This window comes from Peromyscus californicus, unplaced genomic scaffold (genome assembly GCF_007827085.1).
Source record: "Peromyscus californicus insignis strain IS unplaced genomic scaffold, ASM782708v3 Scaffold_16__1_contigs__length_79575227, whole genome shotgun sequence".
Lineage (NCBI taxonomy): Eukaryota > Metazoa > Chordata > Mammalia > Rodentia > Cricetidae > Peromyscus > Peromyscus californicus.
This window is the reverse complement of record NW_026294458.1, coordinates 13,312,282-13,338,729: the sequence shown is the minus strand read 5'-3', so window position 1 is coordinate 13,338,729 and position 26,448 is coordinate 13,312,282. Positions and strand designations below refer to the sequence as shown.

At 51.7% G+C, this 26,448-nt stretch overlaps 1 protein-coding gene across 1 annotated transcript in view; it reads right to left on the bottom strand.

The window, feature by feature from the left end:
• Adcy5 (adenylate cyclase 5) overlaps positions 1 to 26,448 on the bottom strand; it is a 145,753-nt gene that overhangs the window by 48,980 nt on the left and 70,325 nt on the right. Inside the window, exons 2-3 of the mRNA XM_052740435.1 lie at positions 7,481 to 7,630; positions 4,103 to 4,224 (exon numbers count right to left, since the gene is read on the bottom strand). Of these exons, the coding sequence (XP_052596395.1) occupies positions 4,103 to 4,224; positions 7,481 to 7,630 (272 nt within the window). The remainder of the gene's footprint in view (positions 1 to 4,102; positions 4,225 to 7,480; positions 7,631 to 26,448) is intronic.

Here is a 26,448-nt window from a genome sequence, read left to right as displayed (position 1 = left end):
AACTTCAGGCATCTCCAGGAATCGCATGTACCTTTCAAGTGCCTCTGGGGACGGTATTCGTCTTAATTTCTAGTCACCTTCCCAGACAGTGTCCCTTAGCTCCAAGCCGTGTTTCCTGTGTCTAGTGTATCTTGGAGTGCAGCTCTTGACTCCACAGGTTAGGGCAGAGGTGACACAGGCATTAAACAGATGAATGAAGACACAGTCTATCCCCAGGTGGCAACCGGGAAACAGGGCTTCACTCAGGTGACTGTCCACAGTCCCACAGTTCCCAGCTGACAGGGCTGGGCTGTGTGCCATTCTGCTCCATGCAGACACTTGCTCCACTACCCAATGTGACCTTCCTGGCAAGGATGACCTGGGATGTCTGCATCTTCCTAAACTGTACCTTCTCCCTCCAGTGGTTCTCAACATGTGGGTCACAACCCCTTTGGGGACTGACCTTTTCACAGAGGTCGCCGAAGACCATCAGAAAACACAGATATTTACATTATGACTCATAATTGTAGCAAAATGACAGTTATGAAGTAGCAATGAAATAATTTTATGGTTGGGGGGGGGTCACCACAACTTGAGGAACTGTATTAAAAGGCTGCAGCCTTAGGAAGGTTGAGAACCACTGCTCTAGCCCCTCTGAGGCCTGATGGCCCAGCAGGAGTGAAGGCACTCTCTGAGCTACCAGCCAGAGGGGCTCACACAGCCCATCTGTCAGCGCTCCTTGGACAGGAGAGGCATCTGGGACCTCACGCCACAGTCAGGGGTAGCTCAGGACCAAAACATTCTCCAAGTTCCTTCCTTGGTCAGTCTCAGCTGGTAACCCCAGGAGCTGTGTGTTATGGGGTTGATTTACTTTCTTTGTGGCCTTGCTCTTGGTGGGGGCAGAGAGCAGCATGCCATCACCCTCTCTAAATATTACAACTCCACAGAGAATTGAAGAATGTGACTCATCACCCTTTCCCTCTCCAGCTAAGAGCCCAGGCCTTTCTCTGTTGATGATGGGTGGGATAACAATCCAGGAAACAGCAGCAACAGTCATCGCAGCTCCTGGCTGCTGAACACCGAGACATCGGAACGGCTATACACTGTCTCCACATCGTTCCACTCACCTGCCAATCTGCAGGAAGCACAGACCACTGCTGTTCTCTGTGCAGAGGAGGAAACTGAGGTTGAGGGGCTTAATCACCTTAGTCCCACAGTCAGTCCACAGCGGAGATTTTTAACCCCAGAACCCAGGCCTAACCTCTGAACCTCATGGGTTCTCTGTGAACCTGGCCCCGGTGTGTTTTTAAACTATGATGTCCACCATTACTACCCAATCTAAACTAAAGTTCCACTCCAAATCTGAGACTAGAGTGAGCACGTGCCTCTCTCCAAGGCTACATCCAGGCTAGGACCCAAGGAGGGGACCCCAGCAGGACATTTGTATGACTGTGGTACCCTAATCTCTGATGTACACCCTAGAATCTATCCCTCCCTGAGGACTTAAGATTCTGTCCCCTTGAGCACCACAACATCTTCATTTTTCTCTCCTTCCTTCTCTTCGCTGATTGCTGTCCTCGATCTGGCTTATCCTAGATAGAAACAGGTCCACTGTGACAGGGGGCCTGACTTGTGCCTTGTGGACACTGGGATGGCTCTGTGACTTTCCTTTTAATGACCTGAAGTCACTGCAGGATCACTGCTGGGAGCGGGGACAATGGTACCCGGAGCAAGGACCATCCCTTGAGATTATCTCTGTGAACTAAGCAAGTCTGGGCGGTCTCTGAGCAAACCTCTTTGCTGGAGGGGTGGGGCTAAGGACCCGTGCCGGACTACTTCTCAGAGCAGATTTTCTTCCAGATTATCTGTGCAGACCTCAGCGGAAGCAACAGGAAGCTCTGCCGAGCTCAGAGCAGCCAGAGAAAGCACCTCCATCCCCTGCCAGGGACGTGGTCAGGAAAGATGGAGGGAAGAGCTCAGGACCCAGCTCTGACATGTTGGGGACACTTGAGGAGCACCCCCTTTCTACCTGAAACTCAAGCCTTTTGCATTTGTCCTAACAGGCAGGGAAAGCTATTTCTTCTCTTCTCTCTAGGTAGAGACCTCAGATCATAGGACAGCCCTGGGGCTTCTCAGCAATGTGGTTGAACACACACAATATATACTACACACACACACACACACACACACACACACACACACAGAGAGAGAGAGAGAGAGAGAGAGAGAGAGAGAGAGAGAGAGAGAGAGAGAGAGAGAGAGATTGATTCCATCCCCCCGTCTCTCTTCTAGGTCTTTCCTTCCAAAGGCTCTCCGAGCTTCCTCTCAGAGTCCTTGTCCAAACCCCTCTACCTTGGTATAGAAACATAGATTCAAAGTCAAAATGTCAGAAAGCTTGCTGGAGACAAGTATCCATCTTAGCCAGCTGCGGACCATAGATAAAGAGTACATCTCGCCGGGTGGTGGTGGCGCACGCCTTTAATCCCAGCACTCGGGAGGCAGAGCCAGGTGGATCTCTGTGAGTTCAAGGCCAGCCTGGTCTACAGAGCAAGTTCCAGGAAAGGCACAAAGCTACACAGAGAAACCCTGTCTCGAAAAACAAAAAAAAAAAAAAAGAGTACATCTCTGGGCCTCAGTTCCCTGGTCTCCTGTACAGTGGGGATGATAACATACCATTTACACATGTGGGGACTCTGGAACATAGAGAGCACCTAGGAAGTGACATTCCACACCTGAGGACGGACAGAGGAGCTAGCATGCCTGTTCATCACATGGCTGCCTCCATACCTCTCAGCCAGGTGGCCACCTGTCCGGGAGCCCAGGGCGGCTACTAGCCATCTTGGCTCTGCCTGATCGAGAGCATGGATGGGCTGCAAACCCCGCCCCTGCAAACAGAGCACAGGTGTGTGGTGCATCTGTACTTTCCCCTCCAAGCCTTGGCCTTTGCGTCTCCAGAGACAGGTGGGAGGGGTCACTAATGAATGCAGCATGGTCATCACAGACTTCAGCGCACATCCGGAAGCTACACGGCCCTGCTGGTTCTACATACAAATCACAGTGTTGTGTTCCCCCTCCAGCCCTGCTGACAGTCATAGAGGAGGCAGTGTGTAGCATCCAATGACTCCCTTGACTGATAACAGCCTAGATTCTCTTCACCCAAGCTCAGAGGACTCAGGCTTCAGGAAATTTTGCCCAAAGAGAAAGTAACTTTCCCAAAGCTCACAGTGGCTCCTTTTCTGGGCATGCGGGAGAATTAAAAGGCTCTTCGGGCCGGGCGGTGGTGGCGCACGCCTTTAATCCCAGCACTCGGGAGGCAGAGCCAGGCGGATCTCTGTGAGTTTGAGGCCAGCCTGGGCTACAAAGTGAGTTCCAGGAAAGGTGCAAAGCTACACAGAGAAACCCTGTCTCAAAAAACCAAAAAAAAAAAAAAAAAAAAAAAAAAAAAAGGCTCTTCGGGAGCCATGGTGGAGGAAGGCCACCTGTACCGCTTACGTCCCTGTGGAACTCATGAGCAGATTTTGCACTCTATTAACCTACATCTGTTTGCCTATCCCTGCTGTCAGCGGCTTCTGCCTAGGGAGGCAGCCGATGTGCGGCGGAGACAAAGTGGGTTTTGGAGCAGGCTGGTTTTACCATGCTGGCTGGGGGGGGGGGGGGGGGATGGCCTTCAGCCCAGGTCTTAATCCCACTGGATCCATAAATTAGGAATGCTGTTTGTGCCCCCTTGTAGGGACATCAAAGGATCAGCGACAAGGTGTGCAATGCCTGGAACCGAGGCTCACACACAAGGGCTTAGAGGGCGCGTAAGAGGCTGGTGAAGGGGACCGTAATAAGAGCGACACCGGGGTCCCAGTCTACGTGCTCTGTCTTTGTCAGTGAGAGGTCCCCCCACAGCTGGTCTGCTTCTCCCCTTCTTTCTCTATTCTCTCTTACCGCCTTGCTGGCTACTTCAGATCCTGACAGGAAGTTAAACAGTGAGAACTCTCCAAGCAGACAAAGGGCAGGGCTGGCCTGCTCCACAGCACCAGGCCACCCTGTCAGGCTGTGCCCCCCTGCGGGGGTGGGGAAGAAATGAAGCTGTCTCCATCAGGGTCCAGTGCTCCCACCCTGCCCTCACCCCTACCTCACATTGTCATGTTTCTGGATGTAAATCTTGTGGAACATCATATCCTCCTGCTTGGCGTTGATGTCTGCTTTCATCTCCATGGCAACGTGACGGGGAAGGACAGACAGCAGGAGCCGCTCCTGCAGAGGGAAGCAGATGAGTCTGTCACCATTGTTTCCCACATCTCTGGCGAGTCCCTTCTCATCCATGCCCACGCCCCTGGCTGCAGGGCGCAGGAAGACCTCCCAGGCTCTCCCGAGAGCCACAGAACTAGAACCTGTGTAAGAGGCGGGAACAGCTGCAGTCATGCCCCAGGGTTCTCTGGGGTACCTCCTGGTCCATCACATAGCTTGCTTCCATTCTGCCCCGCGAAAGGCACTAATGGCGGAGCCTTGAGTATCAAGCAGCTTGGGTTAAAACCTTAAAGTTCCCTGTGGCCTTGACCACGCTGCCACTGACAGCATGAGCTGGACTCATTCAGCCAGTCATCAAGTATTTATAGATGCCAACTGTGTGCCAGGCGGCATTCTGGGGGTGAGAATCCGAGCCGTGCACCCACAGGCAGGCAAAGGCCCCCCGGGAGCTATGAGCAGGCTGCCTGCCCTGGGTTAGGAGAACTGCTGTCATTAGGGGCCCAGGATCCTTTGGAGTCTTTCAATTCCAAGAGGGAGATAGTGGCCCAAGAACAAGAAAAAAAGGACGTTAACTTTGAGGAACCAAGAGAAGTTAAAGGCAGTCGTCACCAGGGAAGTGGGGGAGAAGCAGGAGAGGGGACAGGACCACATCACGGCAAGTCATGTCAGCTACTGAGAGAGTCTGGACTTCACTCAATTCCTAAGTTTTCCTCCAAGGCCTGTTCGGCTCCAGGGTACCCAGCTGCCTCCTGGGCAGAGTGGCTTTTTTTGAATGCCACAGCCTTGGCTGAAGGACAAGCCCTCTGCCAGGCTCACCCATGTAAGTCTTCTCCTCTCAGACCTTTCATTCTGGCTGCCTGCAGCCCTCTGCCTCTCTCCTGCCCATCATTCTGCACTAAACTCTGGGTATCCACCCCACCCCCACCCCAGGTAGCCCTGAGACCTTCTTGCCTCAGTGTCCTTTCTGGCTCCTCTTCTTCTGGGCGCCCACTGAAGCATGCCCTACTTCTGTCCTCAAAATACTCATGCCTCGGGGAGCAGATCCACTGTCTGGCCACCACCATCCATCAACTCTGTCACTTCCTCTCATCTCCAGCCCACGGCTCACTGGCTCCCAAATGCCCACCTGTGACATCACAGCCCCAGCAAGATTCACCCTCCCCTCCCTTCCTTCCCTTGCCTTTGTAGAGGACACTTCCATCCTCCTGTACCAGGATCCAGATCCCACCTCTGTAGAAACTGCTTACATTTCTAGAACTTTCCTCTGGAACTCATTCTTCTCCTCTCTGCCCTGGCCAAGCCCCAGCGTTCAGCACTGACCTGGGAACAGCTCTTGGATCTGAATCTTTCCCTTCTGTAACCTCTTCCACCCTCCTAGTGCCCCGCTCACCTGTTCCTGGGATGCATGCAGCACCATGGCTCCATGCCTTCCCCTGAGCCCTCCCTGCTGCCGGTACAGCCCAAATCTCTCCAAAACAGGTCGCTATAGCAAACCCCTGCTTAACATCACCACATCAAGCAGGACTCTAGACCCTAACTAACCCTGAGGCTGCAGGAGATGGGGAGAATTCAGGGCCGTCTGCACTACACAGTGAGACCCTGTTTCAAAGAGAAAACAGAAGCAAATGATCATTATCCTTGGGGAAAGATGACGTCCGGAGTGACCCCATAAAGTGGGAAGCGAAGGAAGGTGTTCCATTCTCAGGGGTGAGGCTCTGGAGTTGATAACAGAGATAAGATGGTAGTTCTTGAGGAAGGCAAGGACTTAGAGGTGAGCAAGGTGCATGTATAAGAAATGGTAAGCCTGTCAGGGCCATGGGCAGGCTTGAGGCATGCTGCCGAGCAGAGCTTCCCTCAAGGAGCCCAGGCAGGGTTGCGTGAATGGAGGCTGGGGACAGGGCTGGCTGTTCGTAGTTCCGTTGGAAGGGTACCTGTCTAGCAGGCGTGAAGCCCTGAGTTGGATCCCAGCGCTGTAGAATCTGGACACACGGAGACACGCCTCGATTCCCAGGATTCTGAAGACAGAGGCAAGGGGAGCGACCTTGACTGCATACAAGGTTCAAGGCCAGCCTGGGTTATCTCAGGTTGTGTCTCCAAAGTGGGTAAGCATAAAGAAGGACAGTCAGAGTTCAGATTGGCCAGTGTCTGTCTGGGGACCCGGCAAGGCAGAGGGCAGTGTTAGCGAGGACAGGCAGAGACACGAGGACCTGGAAAGTTCATCCCCTACCTGGCCCTCTGGATGTCAGCAGGCATGTCGTGGAACCATGTGGCATGCATCCAGACAGAGACAGCCACCCACACTTGAGTGAGCGGAGCAGCCACACTGGGTAGTGTTCTGCTGTCCTGACCATTTTCGTCCTGTCTCTAACTCCAAGAGAGACTTCTCTGTGCTCACATCTGCCATGGGGCCTGACGGCGTGTGGCACACAGTGGGCCTATGCCAGTGTTTGCCGAGGATCAGTGGGAGGGACCCACTGGTCTACAGAAACTTCCAGAGTCATGCTGGTCCAACTGTAGAGACCCTTCACTATGCTGACTGCCCTCTGGGGATACCATCCCCCACCCTCAGCTTCCTGTCAGGAGCTACCATAGCTCCACACTGTATAGGTGGTGTTAGAGGAAGAGCGGGGACAGATAACCATCTGTCTGGGCTACGTGAAATGGACAGCAGTGACCCGGATCTGAACCCCAACCAAGACCCCATCCCTCAGGGCAGGAACAGCTGGAACCTTGACACCAACCTGAGTCACCATCCCACCTTCCCCGGGAGAAATGTCTGAGGGGTTTCTCTTGGCAGAAAGCTGTGGTCCTGTGAATGGCCAGCTCCTCTGGTCAGGGACAGTCTGGGGAGAGCCAGGATGATCTTCCTTCTCTGAAGCATCCACACCCAGAACTGGACAGAGAAGAGCTGGGTCGGGGTACCCGAGAGGCTTCTCCTCCTCCTTCCCTTGGGTAAATGCCTCTGCCCAGGCTGGAAATACTGACTGCTCTCACTTCTTCAACTCATGGGGGCCCAGGAGAGAGGAGACCTTTGGCTGCTTGACCACAGGGCCACATGAGGAGACCACAGGCAAGGGACAGGAAAGGCCAAGAGGATCCTATGGAGCAATAAAGTTGGGCTCCTTGAGGGAAATATGGCCAGGAGGAGGGGCTGGGCAGAGTGAGGAGCATAAGCCTTGGGGAACAGGCAGTGAACTAGCCAGCTGCTCCTCTGCAGCAGGCCTTGGCTGGCATCCAGGCCTCCTGGCTGTGTCTCACTCACCTGTTGCTGGTTCTCCCGCTGTGAGTGGAGCCGAGCCTGGATACACTCCCGGGTCTCCTGGAAGGCCTGTCTCTGGGAGACCTCAGCTGGGTAGTGAGTGCAGACCCCCACAATGTTGGTGCAGGAGAAGATGAGGACATTGGAGACAAGCTGCAGAGGAGAAGAGAAGCACAAGGTCCTCAAGAACATAGCGGGCATGGACACGGGAGCCCCGCCTGACCCTAGTCCTCCAGACCCCGAAGTACAGAGTCCCCAGTCCAAATCTTAGCAAATTCACACCAAGCTAATAACAAACAAATGCCAATGTAGGTAAACACCTGACTAGAAGAAGTCAAACTTAATCATTTAGATTTTCTAATGTCCCTAAAGGCCTAAGCTTGGCTGACCTGTGATAGAGGCACAGAACCTAAGAACACAGAGTCCCTGCATAATCAGACCAAATATACCAGAGATACCCCAAATAAAAAGAACTACTGACTTAGAGCCGAGAGGTACCACCAGGAAGGATCCCAAAAGGTGGGGGGACTTAATTTCTAAATGTGTGAGAGTTAGTATGGCACAAAGAGGTCCCTTCCCAAAGAGGCCCTGACTTACTGAAAGGCTAAGGTAAAACAAAATGACATAACAGACCCCTCAAAGGCAAGGGGATGTCACCTAATGAGCCCCACGAGCTGAGGTTCTTCAGAATGGACCTTGGCAAGCAAAGCTCTGTGGATATAAACATGCTGGACCTGGTCCTCCTGAGATTTAAAAAGCCAGGAGAGATCTTAGGCCTGTAGGCTGTGGGGGCTTTGAGCCCCACTCTAGTCCCGCCCCTTAGCTTGTCAATCTCAACGTCAGAGCACTAACCTCAGCCCTGCATCTTGCACTGTGGCCTTCTGGCCTCTGAGGAACCTGCACTGGTCACCAATTCAGAGTAAGGAAGGTGTTTGTCCATATAAATCTCAAAGAGCCTTTCTTGGGGATCTCCCCCACCGAGAAGGGGTGTAACACATGATTAATGGGTGTGACACATGATTCCCACAGTCCTCTGGGGCTTCCACTGTATCTGTTCTTGACTCAGATCTAAGCCCTACACGAAGGTTTCCCCTGCCATACTCTGAGGTTGTGTTGAGCCCCACATCCTCCCCAGCCAAGTGAAGGTCCAGGAGCCAGATGAACTCATGCTGGTGATAGTGCCACCTGTCTCTAGAGATGTCCTCGAGAGTCTCTGCCCTGCTCCACAAAGAGAATTTATCTGTCTCATTTTCCACAATCTGGCTTCCCCCTAGCCAAAGATGGCTGTGAACTCCATGGCAGGAGCAGGCTCAGGTGACCAGTGATCCCAACTTCATTGGCCAATGTTACTGTTACCAACTCCTATCCAAATTCTACCAACCCCTGAATTCTGAAATTTTATGTAAAGACCTGATATCAAAAATCTATTTATGACAAGGGAAGAAAACCCTGCTCCATGGCAACCAACAAGCCACCTAAAGAATGTCACATATGGGATGATCAATTTCCCTTAAAACGCCTACTGCGGTGGTGTGGGGAGGTGACTGGATCATCAGGGTAGATTCTTCATGAACAGACTTAACGCCTTGAGGGGAAGAGATCTTTGCTTGCTCCCTCATCTCTGCTCCCCACCATGTGAAGATACAAGAACTCCAAAGAAGCGCTCACCAGAACCCCAAAGAGGATGCTCACCGGAACCCCAAAGAGGATGCTCACCGGAACCCCAGAGAGGATGCTCACCGGAACCCCAGAGAGGATGCTCATCGGAACCCCAAAGAGGATGCTCATCGGAACCCCAAAGAGGAGCTCACCAGAACCCCAAAGAGGATGCTCACCAGAACCCCAAAGAGGATGCTCACCAGAACCCCAAAGAGGATGCTCACCAGAACCCAGCCATGCCAGCACTTTAATCTCAAGACTTTGAGTCTCCAGAATTCGAGAAACAAATTTCTTATGTTGACAAACTACCCAGCCTATGGTATTCTTAGCAACTCAGACCATCTAAGACAGGTAAGTAGATAGGGGATAGAACCTGAAGGAGAGCCAGCAATATAAAGCAGAAACGAATGCACATCAAGCAAAAAAGTAGAGGCGAGCGCTTCAGTGGAGGCGTGATGGGGAGGCCTCTGGGCAGGTCAGGGTGTGCTGGGCATTGAGAGACAGGTAGCGAGACCATGACAAGTGCATGGGCCTTGAATAAATAACTCAGAGTCTCCAGAAATCCAGAAAGGAAATATGGAGCTTAGGCTGAGCAAGCCAGACATCATCTTTATACAGTGGGAACCATTAAAGATTGTTGAGTCAAAAATGCAGGATGAGCAAGCACATGGCTTCCAAGACTCAGAAGGGCAAACACACAGGGAACAGAAGACAAGACACTGCCACACAAGCCAGAATACGAGAGAACAAAGACCTGGCTGAGGCTGGGGCCAGGCAAGGCAGAGCTGATACAGAAGAACCCTATGACAGGAAAGGAGTAAGTTCAGGAAGAAACAGACTGTGGCCTTCGGTATAATCAGCACAGTGACCATGAGCCAAGACCTTGAGCAGGACACTGCTCCCATCCAAGGTTCAGGGTCCTAAGTGGGTCAGTATCACCCCCATCCCCAGCCAAGGTTCAGGGAACATCACGGAAGAAGGGGTGGAAAGAATGTAAGACCCAGAAGATGGGGAGGGCTGCTGTGACATCTGTCTTCTGGACACGACACGGCCATTGTTAGCAGCTACTGTTACCTGCACCAGCTCATGCCAGACAGTAATTACAGCATGGATGCTGAGAAGCATGCACACATGTGCACAAACACAGGACTGTCAAAGACTAAATAATACGCATTTTTGAGACGATATGAAGTAGTTTGGTTTTTTGTTTGTTTTTTCAAGACAGAGTTTCTCTGTGTAGCTTTGTGCCTTTCCTAGATCTCACTCTGTAACCCAGGCTGGTCTTGAACTCACAGAGATCTGCCTGCCTCTGCCTCCTGAGTGCTGGGATTAAAGGTGTGCGCGACCACTGCCCAGCTGAAGTAGTTTGGATGAGAGATGTCTTTCATAGGCTCAGGGATTTAAACTTTGGTATCCAACTGGTGGCACTGTTTGGGGCAGTGGCACAGCCTTGCTGAAGGAAGGACATTACTAGGGCAGGCGCTGAGAGCTGAGAACAGTCATGGCCTACTTTAGCTTGCTTTCTGCTTCATGTCTTTGGGTGAAGATGTGATATCCAAATTCCTGTTCCTGCCGTCATGCCTGTCACTTGTTTCCATGCCTCCCCTTGCCTTGACTCTGCCACAATGGACCTGTCGCTTTGGAACCATAAGCTAAAATAAACTCTCCTGTAAGTTGCTACTGGTCATGATCTCTCTATGTAACCCTGGCTGACTTGGCACTCACTCTGTAGACCAGCTGGACTCAAAAGCATAGACATCTGCCTGCCTCTGCCTCCCAAGTGCTGAGATTAAAGGCATGCACAACAACATAAAATTATTTTTAAAAATCAAAAAATATATATATTCATGGCCTTGTATTTGGCAACAATTCCTTAGATGTTGCATCGAAAATGCAAAAGACCAAAGACAAAGACAAAAATGGATTTTATTAAAATTAAATTAAGAACATCTTCTCTCCAAAAGGTTATGCAAATGAAAGAAGCCACTGAATGGGAAAAAAATATTTGCAAATGATAGATTTGATTAAACTCAAAATCTATAGAGAACTCACAAAACAAATAGCTTACTCTTTAAAAGAGACCAGATGGTTTGTCCAAGGGGACAGAAGTGGGGACCTGCAAAGGTCCGCTACACACGTTAGTGGCCATCAGGGAAATGCCAACTTAAAAGCACCGAGCTACTGCCATGCACGATCAGGATGGGTAAAGGTGCGGTAAGTTTAAAATGGGAAGAAAAGAATGCAATGTCACACCAAAGACAAAGATGCCTGTGTTGGAAGTCTTACATCTTGATGTTGGGAAGCATCTGGCCATTCCGCAAACAGTCCTGCAACGTTGGGTGAGGTTAAATGGACACTCGCCATGTGACCCAGAAACCCCACTCCTAGGTGTTCATTCAAATGAGAGAAGTCCCATGACACAAAGAATCTGCCCTGGACTGTTCACGGACACCAACTCAGCTGGAGAGAGGAACAAACCATTGCTGTGCCCAATATGGATCAACCCAAATACGCTATGTTGAAATGAAAGAGGCAGATGCCCAAGGATGTGGGCAGCCCGATTCCATAGACATGGCATTCTGGGAAAAACATAGCCACAGCAACTATAAACAGGTGCATGTTTACATGGGGCAGGGGCAGGGCTGAATGTTTACATGGGGTAGGGGCAGGGGCAGGGCTGAATGTTTACATGGGGCAGGAGCGGGGTTGAATACCATGGGGCAGCAGGGGGAAAACATTTGGGGTGATGGAACCGTTCCATAGCTTGGCTGTGTCGCCGCACATTTTCTATACATATCTGTTGAACCCACAACACTAAAATGGATGGTTTTACTAAATATAAGTTACCTTGGTTAAAAAAAAATAAAAAAAAAATAAAGAGCACTGAGTCAGTGTTCTGGGGAAGAGAGTATGAAGAGCTGGGCGGCCAGAGAAAGAGTAGGTTTTTCTCTTTCTAGGGCCAGAAAGAGAGGTCAAAGTGGGTTTGAGACATGACTCCAAGGTAATTATCAGCAGGGTGCAGCTCTAGCCCGTGGGTCCTAATCCCCGGGTCTCAATCCTCAAGTCTCTACCGCTGTATTCTAGCCTTCCCTGCGGTCCAGAGGCCAATAGCAGCCGTCAGTGCAAATCCACGTAAAGCAGCAGCAGTAACCCAATAGGGTCCCAAATGGCTTTGCTAAGCGCTGCGCCTCACTGTTCATCTCTCGTTCATGAAACACACACTAGCCAGGACCAAGATGGTGCTGGGGTGCTGGGGTTTCAGAGTCAGGGGTCAGATCCAGGGGGACCAGCACACGGAACTAAGAGGGACAGAGTGTAAGCTTGCCTCACTCCCCACTCTCACTATCCACTGCAAAGCAGGCATCTGTGTACACCAGGGTCTTCTCCGGTGCTGAACCCTCTCTGTGGGTGTTCTGCTTGGGTTCCGACCAGAGGGGAGGCACCAGTCAGACCTCCTGGAATTCTGCTCACAGACACCTGGGAAACCTACTGTACACACATGATACTTTGGACACAAGGCCGGTTCATGCAAATGCCGCCTGGCTCCGATCCACTGACAGAGTGGTCACGTCTGTTGAGGAGCCTCTTGTGGCGTCGCCATGGAGGCAAACAAACTAAACGCAAGGTCAGGGTCTGTCTTCTATAAAAGGCTTAATTAGTAAATGATCTCAAGTGTACCGTGGCATAAAGACTGCTGAGACTTTGAAATGACAGGGCTGTGAGTTGTCCCCATGCTGACTTCAAGGGACATATTTCAACTACAGGGGAAGCATGTATATGCCTGTAGACATGTGTATGTGTGTGCACACAAGACCCTCACATGCATTATACCACATGGAGTTAGGGGGGCCTAACAGAGTAGTAAAATCTCAGCCTGGCAGCTGCTTTCCACACTAGCTTTACAGCTGGTGTGGGTGGACATGGCTCAGGGGGCCTAGGACCTACCTAGGACCACACCAGCAAGATCTTCACCAGGGCGGGAGACCACTTGGAATTCTGTTCTGTGGGGAGAGGCCTAGGAATGTGTATTAGTTCCCAAACATCCACAATTTCTGAAACCCCATAGCTGGCTGCCCATAGGCTGGAGTTCGATTTAGGCCACGCTGTGGATTCCATGACTGGCTTTGTGCGGTGTCAGTTTGGCAGGAGACTGAAAGAAGCCCCAGCAGCCAGCCTCAGACAGTGCCATCTGCGGCCTGAAGAGTGTATGTGTGTGTGTGTGTGTGTGTGTGTGTGTGTGTGTGTGTGTGTGTGTCACACACACAGAGCACAAGCCAGAGAGCAAAGATGCCCTTTGCTGTGCCCAGCCCAGGCCTCCAGAAATGAGGTGACCTCAAGACCCTGGAACTGAAGGACAGGGCTCCTGTTACTGGGAGGGAGAGGGCCCCCTCCCAGAGGTGTGTGTCCTCCCCCCTCTTCCTCCAGAGTTACCACTCCTTCCTGTCACCAGCCGTTCCCAGTTTACAAACACACGAAGCTAACCACCACACGAGTTCCAAATAAAAGGAACTGACGAGCCTGCCAAAGCGCCTTCCTCCCACACTGGCAATCCTTTGTCCCACACAGTGGTAGTGGGAAGCTCAGGGGACTGCGGCAGAATCCCATTAAGATTTAAAATCAAATAAAAGACGGAAAGATCATCTTAAATGATAGACTCTTAGAAAATCTGTCAGCAAGGTTCCTTGTACACTGTACCATGTTCAGTCAGGTCCTCAATGCCTTTTAAGAATATTAAGGTATTTTTAGAATTTTTAAAATACACCTCTAAAATCTTCCCCTTGCAAAGAATAAAGATTTTGTTGTTGATGATGGCGGTTGTGTTTGTTTTTGAGGCAGGGTCTTACTATGAATCGTTGGCTGGCCTTGAACTCAGAAAGGTCCACTTGCCTCTGCCCCCTAAGTACTAGGATTAAAGTCACATGCCACCACTCCCTGCCAAAGCCGAATCACCTGTGCCTGGGGGCTTTTGTAGTGAGCTCTTCTAATGTGCAGGCACACAAAGTGGCTAGCTGTGTCCTAGGGCTCTGGACCGAGGAGCAAGCCGACCTCTGCCAGCCGCTTTCCCTCTCCACCCCAGCCAGCATGCTAGCATCCTGCTACTCTGGGATTGCCACTCTAATGTGTTAGCTCAACAATCCCCCCTCCCCAAACCGACATATCTCCTGAGGGGCTTCCAGCCTCTCTGTGCAAAGACCCTTGAAGGACACTCAGGACTCCCCACAAACTATCAGCTGGAACCCCGGCTCCTGCACTGCCATTAACACCCAGCATGCCTCATCGTGGACCAAGTTCCTGTCTCATCACCAGCCACATCACTTAACTCACTGTCTCTGGGAAATGCCGTCCATAACATGATTCTCAAAGTACAGTATGTGTTGATGTAACTGTAATGTGACTAAAAGCAAAGCATGAATTACTGACAGGTTAGTCATTAACATCTGCTTAATCCATTTCAGGAAGCCCGGAAGCACAGCTCACAAGCATGGGCAGGGTCCATCCGGTATCTTGTAAAAATGTTAGGGGGAAAATGGCCCAGTGGTTAAGAGCACTTGCTGCTCTTCTAGAGGACCCTGGTTTGGTTCCCAGAACCCACATAATGGCTCACAATCACTCACTAACCCCATTCCTAAGGGCTCCAGTGCTCTTCTGATCTTCCCCGACACCAGGCACATATGTGGTATACAGACAGACAGACATACACTCAGACACACATAAAAATCTAAAGTAATTGTTAACTGTTAGGAAAAACAAGATAAATCAGAAGGGGAAGACAGACAGGGCTCATGGAATGACGGTGGACAACAATTTCCAGGCTTAGAAACACTTTCACATAAATGTGAGACACTTTCACATAAACACACCCCCTCGAATCGTGTAAGACAAACAAGCCACGTGCCATCACCTCCACCTGCCAATATGGAAGACAGAGGCTCTGCCTGAGGTTACAGACCGAGGCTGTGGCAGAGCCAAGCTCACAATTCATCATTCCAAGCTCAGAGCTAGTCCCACGCCACTTACACTAAGCCTCTATTTATCCCAATTTAATTTAGGGCCAGTTTTGTTTTATTCTATTTAATAAAGAACACTCAACTTTCCTTCACCCTGCCGTGGGTGCCCCAGGCCTTCTTCACAGACCCTGGTCACATAAAGAACTACTGATTAGGTAGGGCCTACTCCCAGCCACTGCCAGATTGGATGAGCATCCTTGGGGGCCCTGTTACCACTTCACTCTCCAGGGCACTTGCTGCTGTGAATGAGAATAGCCATCTCTACCTAACGAGGCCAAGCCTCACTCTACCTGAGCGGCTCTTAGTTATCAGTGTTGTGGAGACAGAATCCAGTTACCATTGAGTCCTCAAAGAGGACAATTCAGGACGTCAGTGTATTCACAGAACATCTGCAACCTTCCCCCTTGAAACCCTGCACCCATTAGAATACTATTTCCCATACCCACTCGCAGCTCCTGCCAGCACCTCATCTGCCTGTCTCTTCCAGCTGGCCTATTATGGCCTCTTCAAATCCACAGAATCAGACGAGCTAGGTGGCCTCCACACCCGACGAATCTCACTTAGCATGGTATTTTCAAGACTCACCTTGTGTCGTAACAAGTATCAGTACTTTGCTTCTTAGGATGGCTAAGCCACAGACGCATGGATTGACTACACGTCATCGTCTACCATCAGTTAGGGACGTGTGGGCGGCAACCACTCTTGATGTGATGAACAATACTGAAATGGCCAACATACGCAAGTCCTTGCGTGGAGGTATGTTCTCAGTTCTCTTGAATACACACTTAAGTTGTATGGTAATGGCACTTAACCGTTTTCAGGACCCAGCTGCCTCATTTTGCATTTCCCACCTGCAATGTACGCGCTCCACTCATTCTTCTCACCAGTTTCCCCAGCCCTTGTTCATTGTTTGGTCATTAGGTGTTTTGTTTTTTACGACAGTCACATTAGTGAGAAAGATGCCTTATCTCACTATGGTTTTCTGTCCCTCAAATTTGTAAAGCAAATAGTGATAACAAGCAGGACCATTTATTCTGTGCCCTACACGGCTGTCCAGTTTTTGTTTTTATCTCTAGTAAATTATTCCTGGGAACACCACAGGCTTTGTGTATGAATCTCATAAAAAAAATGGTGGCTCCCATATAACCGCACGTATATGAGCAGAACAGCCTTGTAATCAACTCATCCAATATTGATCAGGTTCCCTGAGATGAACACTGAGCAGAGTCCCCCAGCCACCCAGCCCCCACCCTGCAGGACCCCAAAGCTGGTAAGTTACTGGCACGCGAGTGGCGGAGAGGACTTTGTGTCAACGGCTTTCCGCTCTTCAGTGTCCACCAGCAAGCTAAATCCCCAGGCCTTCAGTCATGGGTCGGGCGAACCGAGGGAGGCAATAGCCTAATATGCGAAGCGTTTTACAGATCCACCAGAAAGAGTTTAGGGTTTAACAGAGTATCAGCAACAGGGGCGATAAGCTCTTCCAAGTGAAAAATGGCAGTGGTGGCACACCCCTTTAACGTGTTGTTCGTTAAGGAGACTATGATATATACACGGGAAGTAGGGGGAGAGTTCTTGCTCTTTAGGATGAACGAGGCAGGCTGAGCAAACATCTCTTCCAGGGGCCGAGATGAGATGAGAACTTAGATGCTCACAAAGCCAGGCAGACCACAAGCGGATAAACAGACCAGTCAGAGAGTCCCTGCTGAGCAGAAGCCACGAGGAAGGCTTCACGGAGGAGCGCTGAAGGACGGGACTCCAGGGCAGAGCCTCAGAGCATGCAAAACACACCCATACACATGAAATAAAAGTAAATAAACCTTAAAGGGAGGGGGGGAAAAAAGGTCAGGCGTCATAGAAGTCAACAGAAGAAATTCAACGGAGGGAGGGGAGCCAGAATCAGGTGCTGTGGAAGACGGTGACCTCTGTGCCCACAGTTGACCTCACAGAGAGATCAGGTACAAGAGAGGGCAGCCTACCAGGGACTTGGCAGAGGGTACGAGGTGCTTGGCGCCTAGGGACTGAGAATGGATAGCTGAAGGGAAACAGCATGGGGGCTGGGGTGGAGAGAGGGAAGGAGGGTAAAGTGGACAGTGAGACAGACCCCCATGGGGCCACGATGCCCACCACAGTAGCCACTAGCCACGTGGAGCCAGGAGCACCTAAAATTATTTGTACCTCTGGGTATTTCCTTGGTTGCATTTTTACTTCTTCAGCGGATGGGAGAGCTGCCACTGTGCATGTGGTTCTCCTTATGCTCTTGTTGGACAGTATTGTTACTGAATACAGAGAAAGCCAGGTTGCCGGGGGGCGGGGGGGGGCAGAACATAAACTGACTGGCAGATCAGCACCCCAGTCAGCAACTGGTGGCCCACTGTCAGGATCCAGAGAGACCTGCCTCCCTCCATCCTTGGGGATCATTTCCCGAAGGCCCAGATTCACCTGTCTAGTCCTGAGCCGTCGTCAGAGGGCAGTGTTAACAGCAGCATCCCTTTGCAGCTGTCAGAGCACCGAGGTAGCTTTAGAAAGGGGAAGGGGCGGCCTGAAGATTGAGGGTAGACCCTAGGTGTCAGGCGGCAGCATGGGTGTGATGGCAGAAGCCTCCAGGGTTATCTAGATGAGTTACCAAGCTAGAAACCAACTTCTCTAGCATGCTGCAAAAACGGGAGAGCTTCGGGACATGTCTGAACTGAAGTGAAGGCTTCTGGAGGCTGCAATGTCTTGGAGAACTTAGGTCTGAAAACAATGAACACTGTGGCTCTGGGCAAGTCCCTTTTCTCCTGTGCATACAGAAGGGAAAAGAAGCAGGGGGGGGGGGGGGGACAGCCAAGGTCTCTGGGAAAGTTCACCTGGGCCTCTGACCACCCAGGAAGGGCAATTTGCGGTCTATTAACACGGTTGCTACTTACAGGATCCTCTGAAACTCCTAGTTTCAAGCTGTCTGTGCTCTATCCCCTGAAGGTTCGCCAGTGTACCACTGAATCGCAGCACACTGCTACAGCCCACACCCACCTGGCCCATCCTGGCTGTGTGGGGGAATCCCAGAGGAAACCAGAGTCCCTCAGAATCGATGCCAAGCCAAGACTCCACCTCGCCACCCCTGAGTTGTGGGAATCACGAGTATGGGGCAGTGTAGAAAAGCAAATACATTCCCACATTAAAGACAGGCGTTGGAGCGGGGGTGTGAATAAGAGACTCACTGGGTGTTGGACAGGCTGCCCAGTGGCCTCGCCCACCCACAAATGACTTCTGCAGCTCCCCTGAGCTCTGGCACAAGGAAGAGTTTGCTCTGTGGCCTGGCAAGAAGGTTTGTGGGCTAGAAGTTTATTTATAATCCAAGTGCAATAAAGTTTCTCTCTTCCAAAAATCTCAACTTGGAGAACAATTATCCTCTCCCAGCCTCGGCTTCCTCCTCCTGATTCCAAGGAGTCAGACAAGCCCTCATTGTTCTCTGTGAGCAGGGGTGACAGCTGATGGTGATGGGGGGTGGTGTGGGTGGAGGGAAAGGGTTCAGGGGAGGGGAATGGAGCCCCACCTAAACACCTAGTTCCTGCCTCTACCCCACAGGTGAAGGGCAGCCTTTCCAAGCTTTCTCATCCAACCCTAACTTGTCACCCACCCCCAGCCACCTTCACCTCCTTCCCATAGTCCTCGTCTCCAGGCTCCATTTGAGACGGAAAAATTGGTTTTCTCACACAGCTCAAGCTGGCTCCAACAAATATATTATGTAGCCAAGAATGACTCTGAATTCCTGATCCCCCTGCCTCCACCTCCAAGGGGGACGGGACGGTGTATGTGGGTACTGGAGATCCAACCCAGGGCCTCCTGAATTCTAGATAAGGAGTCCACCAACTGAACTACATGCCCAGCCAAGGCCAGTGAAATTTGGGAAGGCTTAATAAAAAAAAAAATCACTAAAGAGAAAGTGAAACTTCCAGCCAGCCAATCACCCCTCCCGACCTCAAACTGAGGAGAAATTGTGGACAGTCTCTGTGTGTGGCAGCCAGCAGTGAGGACTGCCCTGTATACAGCCCATTGCCTTATGGCCCAGGACATAGGGGCGCACGAGGTTTCTCATACAAGTCTGTCTTGCCAGCTCTGTCAGGGACTTCAGCAGGGAATTAGGGGGTCAGGGAGTGCCTGAGAAAGGCAAGAGACACAGTGGAGGGAATGCTACGCTGAGAGCCAGGGCACCCCAAAGTCCAGCGGTCTACTGGGAATCCCAATGCTTTCATCTCTATGATAGTGCTAATGATACCTGATAACAAGACAGTGTTGCAAGGATGTCACGGGTACAAAAGATGTCACGGGTACAAAGGAGCATAGGTTGCGGCTAGCCATGCTAATGCTACTAGTGACTGACCCAATGGGAACCGGATGATGATTCCACAAGGGCTGGCTTAGCTTCTTGTGCTAACCTATCATGTCCCCATCATTCAGAACAGAGGCAAACACATAGCAGTGAACAGTTATCTGCTAAGCAAATCAGGGAAAAAGAAATTGAAGGCTAAGGGACCCCTTCAGAGCCTCAAATAGTCCAGCTTACCCATAAAGTAAGTCCCAGATCTCCAGCCACTGTTACCTGACCCTGATCATGACATAGGGGGCCAGAGGGGTTACAGGATCCCACCTGTGGGAATGCCCAGATCTGTGTCAGAGCTAAGCAAAAGTCGGTCAGATGAACGTAGTAGGGCCAGTAAGGACCGGTGAAGAAATCTTTCAGAGAGACGAGCCATGAGACCTGTATGTGTGTCCCTTGAGTGGGAAGACAGCTCTGCTCCCCTGGCAACGGGGAGTCTGGACTATGGCACTGGCACAACCCTTGCCAGCTGGACTAGCCTGCGGGGGAAACGGGACAATATGGGAATGAGGCTTGTGGAAGGGATCTGGATTACAGACTATCAGTCATCCCCTCATCCCCTCATCCGACTTGGCCAGATCCTCAGCTCTTGAGGTCCCAGGAGGTTCCTTCTTATATAAAGCAGAAAGAACATAGCAAGCACATGGTTCTCAGCTGTTCCCCGAGGACACCGACATCCTGGGCCTGTGGGACTCCTCATCATGATGATTCAGCCTCTCCAAGCAAACCCACAGGCTCTGCCCTGTCCCTGGCAGCTGCCGTTCCCAACAGGGGGCACGAAGGTGAACAGGCCCGGTGCTCAGGCTACCAGCAGCACTCCTGGCCCTCTGCTTGGGGGCATGAGGAATCCAACTCCCATGAGGCCAACGGGCTCCTGGCCTGGGAACAGAGGGCTGAGCTGTTAAAGCCCACCATTCTTGATGGAAACCTGGAAAAAGCAGGCAGGGGCAAGAGTGTGGCTGACATTCACCCATGTGCATTGCCCATCCCCTCATGCGCCCTCCCCCCACCCCCAGAAGCCCATCCTCAAGAACCCTGGAGGTCTATTTCGTGGACTATAATCACGCCGCCCCTTCTTTGGGTAGATAATTGAGAGCCTTCTTGTTTAAAAATAATAAACCGTTTAAAGGCTGTGACAGAGAAGGGTAGTTGTCCAACTAAATTTATTGTCCCTTCTTTCCAAAACAGTACACACTTGCCAAGCGTGACTCAGCGAGAAGACACTGCCTCGCCTGCCCGGCAGCTGGGTGTGGCCACGTGACGGTGTTCAGGCAGGGGTGTGAATGGAAGTGGCACGTGAGGCTTCTACGTCATCCTCGCTCTCTCCACCTTCACTCCAGCCCCACCCGGCAGCCCAGCAACCCCCACGGCCATTTTCTTCTAGGCTGGAACACGGAGAGCCTCCGGCTCAGCTTTGACCAGAGGGATCAGGACAATGGCCCCCGAGGTGACACGGCAGCCTCGTGGAGGCTGGAGTGAGTCCTCCCAACCTGGACCAGTCCAGTCGCTCCAGGATGATCACACGAGAGATGTGAAGCCCGTCTTCTGAAAGCTGGGTGACTGTGGCAGTAGCTTAGCCTTGCCCCTCACTGGCAAGCTGCAGTGAGGATTCCAGAACTGAGTCCGGAGGTGGCACTGGCCCTACCCCGTCCCACCTTGTCTTCCATTTTTTTGTCTCCTCCTTTCAGCTCAGAACACACAAAGCCAGGGAAAAGCAAGCGGGGCTGAGGTGTGAAAATATGAAAGCCTCTCCAGACGCTGCTGAAGGCTTCTGGGCAGTGGTCCTGATGAGAGCTGGGACTGGGCCCAGACACAAAGCAGACAGGGGCTGGAGTTCACGAAGGAAGGAGGCACAGTGGCCGAACTCTGCAGGTGGGGAGGAGATGGGGCCCCCGGGGAAAGGGTGCAGGGGCTCTGCAGAATGTCAAGGAGACGAAGGCACCGTGTGAGGAACAAACAGCCTGAGCCTGACAGAATCCAAAGCTCCGGGGCTTCGGCACTCCACGTGACGGTTCTGAGCAACTTGGCCTTGAGTTCCTCACCTATAAGACAAGGACAATGCAATCCACTTCTCGGGGACTGCACAGACTCAATAATTCGATCATCTAAAATGTCAGAGAAGCAATTACTCTTCCATTGCCTGTCCAGGCTTAGATAAGCGTGAAAGCAAGAAACTGGGAGCCCCCTACTCACACACACACAATGCCAGGCCCCTGGAAACAGGGAGATAAGACCATCAGTCATTTGCCAACTGTCTTGAGGCATGAGGCTCAAAGCTGGCTACTTCATTGGGGTATGTCCCAGGAAAGTGACCCATGCCCAGATGTATTCCCTGACCCAAGCTGCATTCTGACCCTGAGTCTCCAGAGACTATGCACAGAGCCTAGTTCTTCTCTCCTGGGCTTGGAGAACTGGGCAAGAGCTTGAATAAACACCCTCTCTGTGCCCCTTGTGGGTGACTCTCTGGGCTAGCCCGTGAGGAATTCCAGAGATAGGGATTACCCACTGTGAAGACAAAGGTCCCCTTTCTTCTGTTCGGTGGCCTCTGGAGGCTCTGGCCGAGGGCTGACAGGACAGCAGCGGAGAGGCTGCATGTTCCTTACCTGGAAGTAGGGGACTAGGAGCCTTTGCCTCAGGTGAAAGCCAAGGCCCAGCCTTCTCTGGAGGCTTTGAGCAAGCACAGGCTAGCCTGGGCCAACTCAGAAATCTCTTTCCTAGGCTAACAGACCTTCAGTGTTTTCATACAGCCAAGGGCAGAGAAATACAAGGTAGCCGAGGGTCTCAGCAGGCCTACAAGGGTGTCTGCCCCATGCGCTCCTCACGGGGCCAAGGGCTGGGTGAGTCTTTAGAAGGCAGGCCCAGCAGAGTCCCTAAGAACTCTGTAAGAAGAGACGTGGGATGTGGCCTCCGCCCATCAAGTCTCCAGGTCTCCTTTTTCCTCCTTCACATCTGCAGTCCAAAAACCCAAAGCAAGCCACTGGATGCTCTGGATGAAGATGCTTTACCCTTCCCGGGTGAAGCCTGTCCCTGATTCGCCTGCACTGACTTCTGTTGGCCATGCAGCAGAGCCTGGGCTCCTTGACCCTTCGGCCATCACATCTGCTTGCCGACACGATGCTGTCTCTCATCCAAGAGTCTCTGCCCAGCTTCCGGGCTAGCCTAATGTCTCCTCCTACACCTCGGTTTACCCTCACGTGTCCTGATGGAGAGCTCTGTGCCCCAGGAAACCCACCTCAGCCACTCTCCTCCCCTCCACTGAGGTTCTAGAAGTAGCACACACCCCAGTGTGCAAGAAGACGACACATGAATGCCCCATGGGGAGGTACTAGGGTCCAAGATATGAAATGGACCCTAAACTCCTGTGTTGGAGGTTTGGTAACTAGATTGGCAGTGCTGTTGACAGGTGATTGGATCATGATGGCACTAACTTCATCCACGGATTAGCTATGGATGAGTTAGTAGCTATGGGTGAGTTGGTAGCTGAACAGGCTCTTAGGAAGTGGAGCCTGGTCAGAGAAGGCAGGTGACTGGGACATGCTTTTGAAGAGTGTATCTTCTCCCCAGCACCTTCCTACCACCTCTCTCCCTTTTCCTTCCTGGACACCAGCATGTCTTTACTGTGCCTCTCTGGCATAGCTTGCCACCCGGGTCAAAAGGCAAAGAAGCCAGCGAGCTGACCAAGGACTGAAGTTACCAGTAATCAGGAACTATTTCCTTCCTTGCGTGTTTTTTTCTTTCGTAATGTCCCTTCCTAACATACCTTTTCCTCAGGTATTTTGTCGGTGATGAAATGTTGACCACCAGAAGCAGAGTAACCATTAGGCCCTTAGGGGGTTCCATCCTAAGTGCCCCCAGGCGAGGAGAAAGCACACTGTCCCTCCTCCACCTACATTAAAGAACTATAGTCTCCTAGGCTCGCTCAGATATGAGTGGAAAGAGCCCCGGCTTCTCGCCACAGCACACTGGGTGTGGCATCCAAACCCACATCACTTGCCCTCTGCATGTACATCTGTGGAGGGGATGAGAACATGAAGATCTTGAGAGGCCTACCGCATGCCTGTCACCCTGAGACCACCACTGCCATGTCCCCAGGCCCCACACCCATAGCCAGGGCAGATAAGCCTGCTGGGCTAGAGAATGGAATGGAACCATCTGTAGAGTATGGACCAAGGGAACTGCCATGAAAACGGAAAGTGGGTGGCGGCTTCCCTGATAAACTAGCATCGGCCAGTCTGGAGACGTGTCAACTGGGTGTCCTTAAGGGGGCCACATGAACGACAGTAGGCAGAGTCTGCAAAGCTGCCTTTGAACCTGGATCACCTCAGCCCCGACAACCAGAGGAGAAGACAGAGGGGCTGTGAGTGATGGGCAGTACCATTTGTGACTGCCAGTTTGGTCCTGGTTAGTAAAGCTAAGGTCCTCCTACTCTGGGAACTGTCCTCTACAGTAGGCCAGGCAGGGACCGGCCCTTGTGGAGCCCGCAGCATCTGGAACACAGCAGGTTGGTGCTCATGTCTATGGAGCATGAGAAGGAGCACATTGGTATGGGCTGCTTTGTGTCACACACACAAACTGATAGGTACACAAGAAACACAGATTTGTCTGAACTCTGCCTGAGCCGAAAATTAAGAGCAGAACCTGCTACATACCGTATACTGTCATTCCAAACCACCCAGTGCGTTGAGAAGCCCTCTGCTGGCGGTGTTACCTATGCTCCTGCCTTCCTCGCTTAGTGCAGCCAACTGGATTGACCCCCCCCCCCCAGGGGAATGGGGAATGCTCTAGAAGCTATACAAGTTTCATCGAGGCTGTTCCAGAAGCCAGTACAGGATTGGGAGAAGGATGGCCAGGGGCGAAACAAAGTCTCACTTGCTGCAAGGTCTCTCACAAATGCCCACAATTCCCCACCCCCCACCCCCATCCCTGGAGGTGCGACAGATTTGGGCCAAAGGTCTTTGACAGAGGAGTGAACCAGGTCCCAGCTGGGAGCTAGTACAAGTCACTCAAGTAGGTCGTCCTTGTCCAAGCAAACCCTCTGCAGCACCCAGGGCACTCAGACCAGTCCCAGATCCCATCACCGACGCCTGCTGAGCGGCAGAATGTGGCCAAGAGGCCAAGAGACCCCAGGTGGCAGAGAAGCAGGCTGAAGCTATTCCATTTCTACCACAACGTCTCTCGGAACCTTGAGATAAATCTCTTGACCTTCAGTTCCTATAAATGCAGGGCAAGTCTCCTAGTATTTGGTTTCTATTTCTCTACTGATCGTGCTGGCCTATTCCTAAGGAAGCCAGTCAGTGGGACTAGCACGGTGGGACATGGCCCTGCCTTCCAAGAACTGATAATTAAGGTAGAAAACACAAGGGTAATGGCACAAGCAGGTCCCAAGGGACCACAGTGGTTCAGGCTGCAATGCCTCTTTGAGTCTCGGAAGTCAAGACAGGAATCAAGGAGGAGGTGGAGTTTTGGCTGGGAGCTGAAAAGTATCTGGGTGAGGTAAAATTTTCAGATAAAATCAACTGTCCCCCAAAAGTCAAAAGTGCAGCTGGATCAGAAAAGAGGCCACCAGAGGGGTCTGGAGAGATTGCTCAGGGCTTAGGGGTGCACCTGATGCTTTCACAGAGGACCTGGGTTTGTTTCCCAGCACCAACAGGATGGCTCACAATGATCTGTGACTACAGTTCCAGGGGATCCAGTGCCTTCTTCTGACTTCTGTGGGCACCAGATGACCATACATATGTGCAGGCAAAACACTCATACACATGACATATACTAAACACCTCTAAAAACTAAAGTAAGAGACCAGAGAACAATGGGGAACCAAGCCGTGTCACTCAAATGGTGCCAGAATGAGAAGCCTGGCTTGGTCGCAGGCAATTAGCAGTCATTGCAGCCTGGCTGGCAAGGTAGGGAGGAAGTCCACAGTGAGAATGAGGTCAACTCTTGTTCACCGACTGCTTCCCATGTGCAGGTAGCCTCATCCAATCAAAACAACACTACGGGCTGGGTGCCGTGACAAATCCTGTGTTACAGACAAGGAAGGTGAGTACCGTGAGGCTGAGGTCACCGAGCCAGAAAGTGGTGGATTTGGAACTTGAACCAGGGCTTGCCGATTCGGAAACCCGTGCTCTTAACCACTCAGCTACCCTTCCCCTCCTCTGCCCTCAAGGAGGATCATTTACCTGCTGTTGCAAGGAGAGATGAAGACTGTGTCTGTTAGGAACTGGGTCTGCAGGCCATGACTAGGTGCGGGAGAGATGTGGGGCTGCAAAGGAGAGGTGAATCCAAGGATTCTATGAGGGAAATATTGACATGATTCAGAATGGCCTTTCCGCACAAGTCCTGAGAGGCCGGAGTGCACAGAGGCCTCTTGACAGAGAGGAAGAGCAGAAAAGGGCACAGACCACGGAGGAGGCGATGAACTCAGAATGATAAGCAGAGAGGGTCCGTACGTATCACAGACACCGGAATGTCTTTCCTAGTCAGGCTCTTCAGTACCCTGCAGCACCTCCCTGCAACATGAGCCTTCACAGATCACCCTCAGGGAAAGGAAGCTCCCCACTACTTCCAGTCCTTTCAGGGCCCCATCTTCCGATGACACCCTACTACTAGTCTCTTCCAAGGACAGGTTCTGGGCTGAGGGGAAGTAGATGGGGCCTGCTTAGTGTCTGTCACCGAGTCTATATCTGTCACCGAGTCCAGAGCAGGGACTGATTTATCTTCAGGTCCGTGCATGTAAAAGCATGCAAGTGTGTGTCAAGAACGCGAAGATATAAACAGCTCTACCTCTGAAAAGGAAGCGCGGTCTCATTTGTCCTCGGGGGACGACAAGCAGAGGGAAACCAGGTACTGAGTTTTCCCAGGTCCTTCAGCCAATAACCTCAGCCAGAGGAACTCTCAGCATGGTTGCTTTCCTGAGGACTCACTGGACCCCAACAGTCATCAAGGCA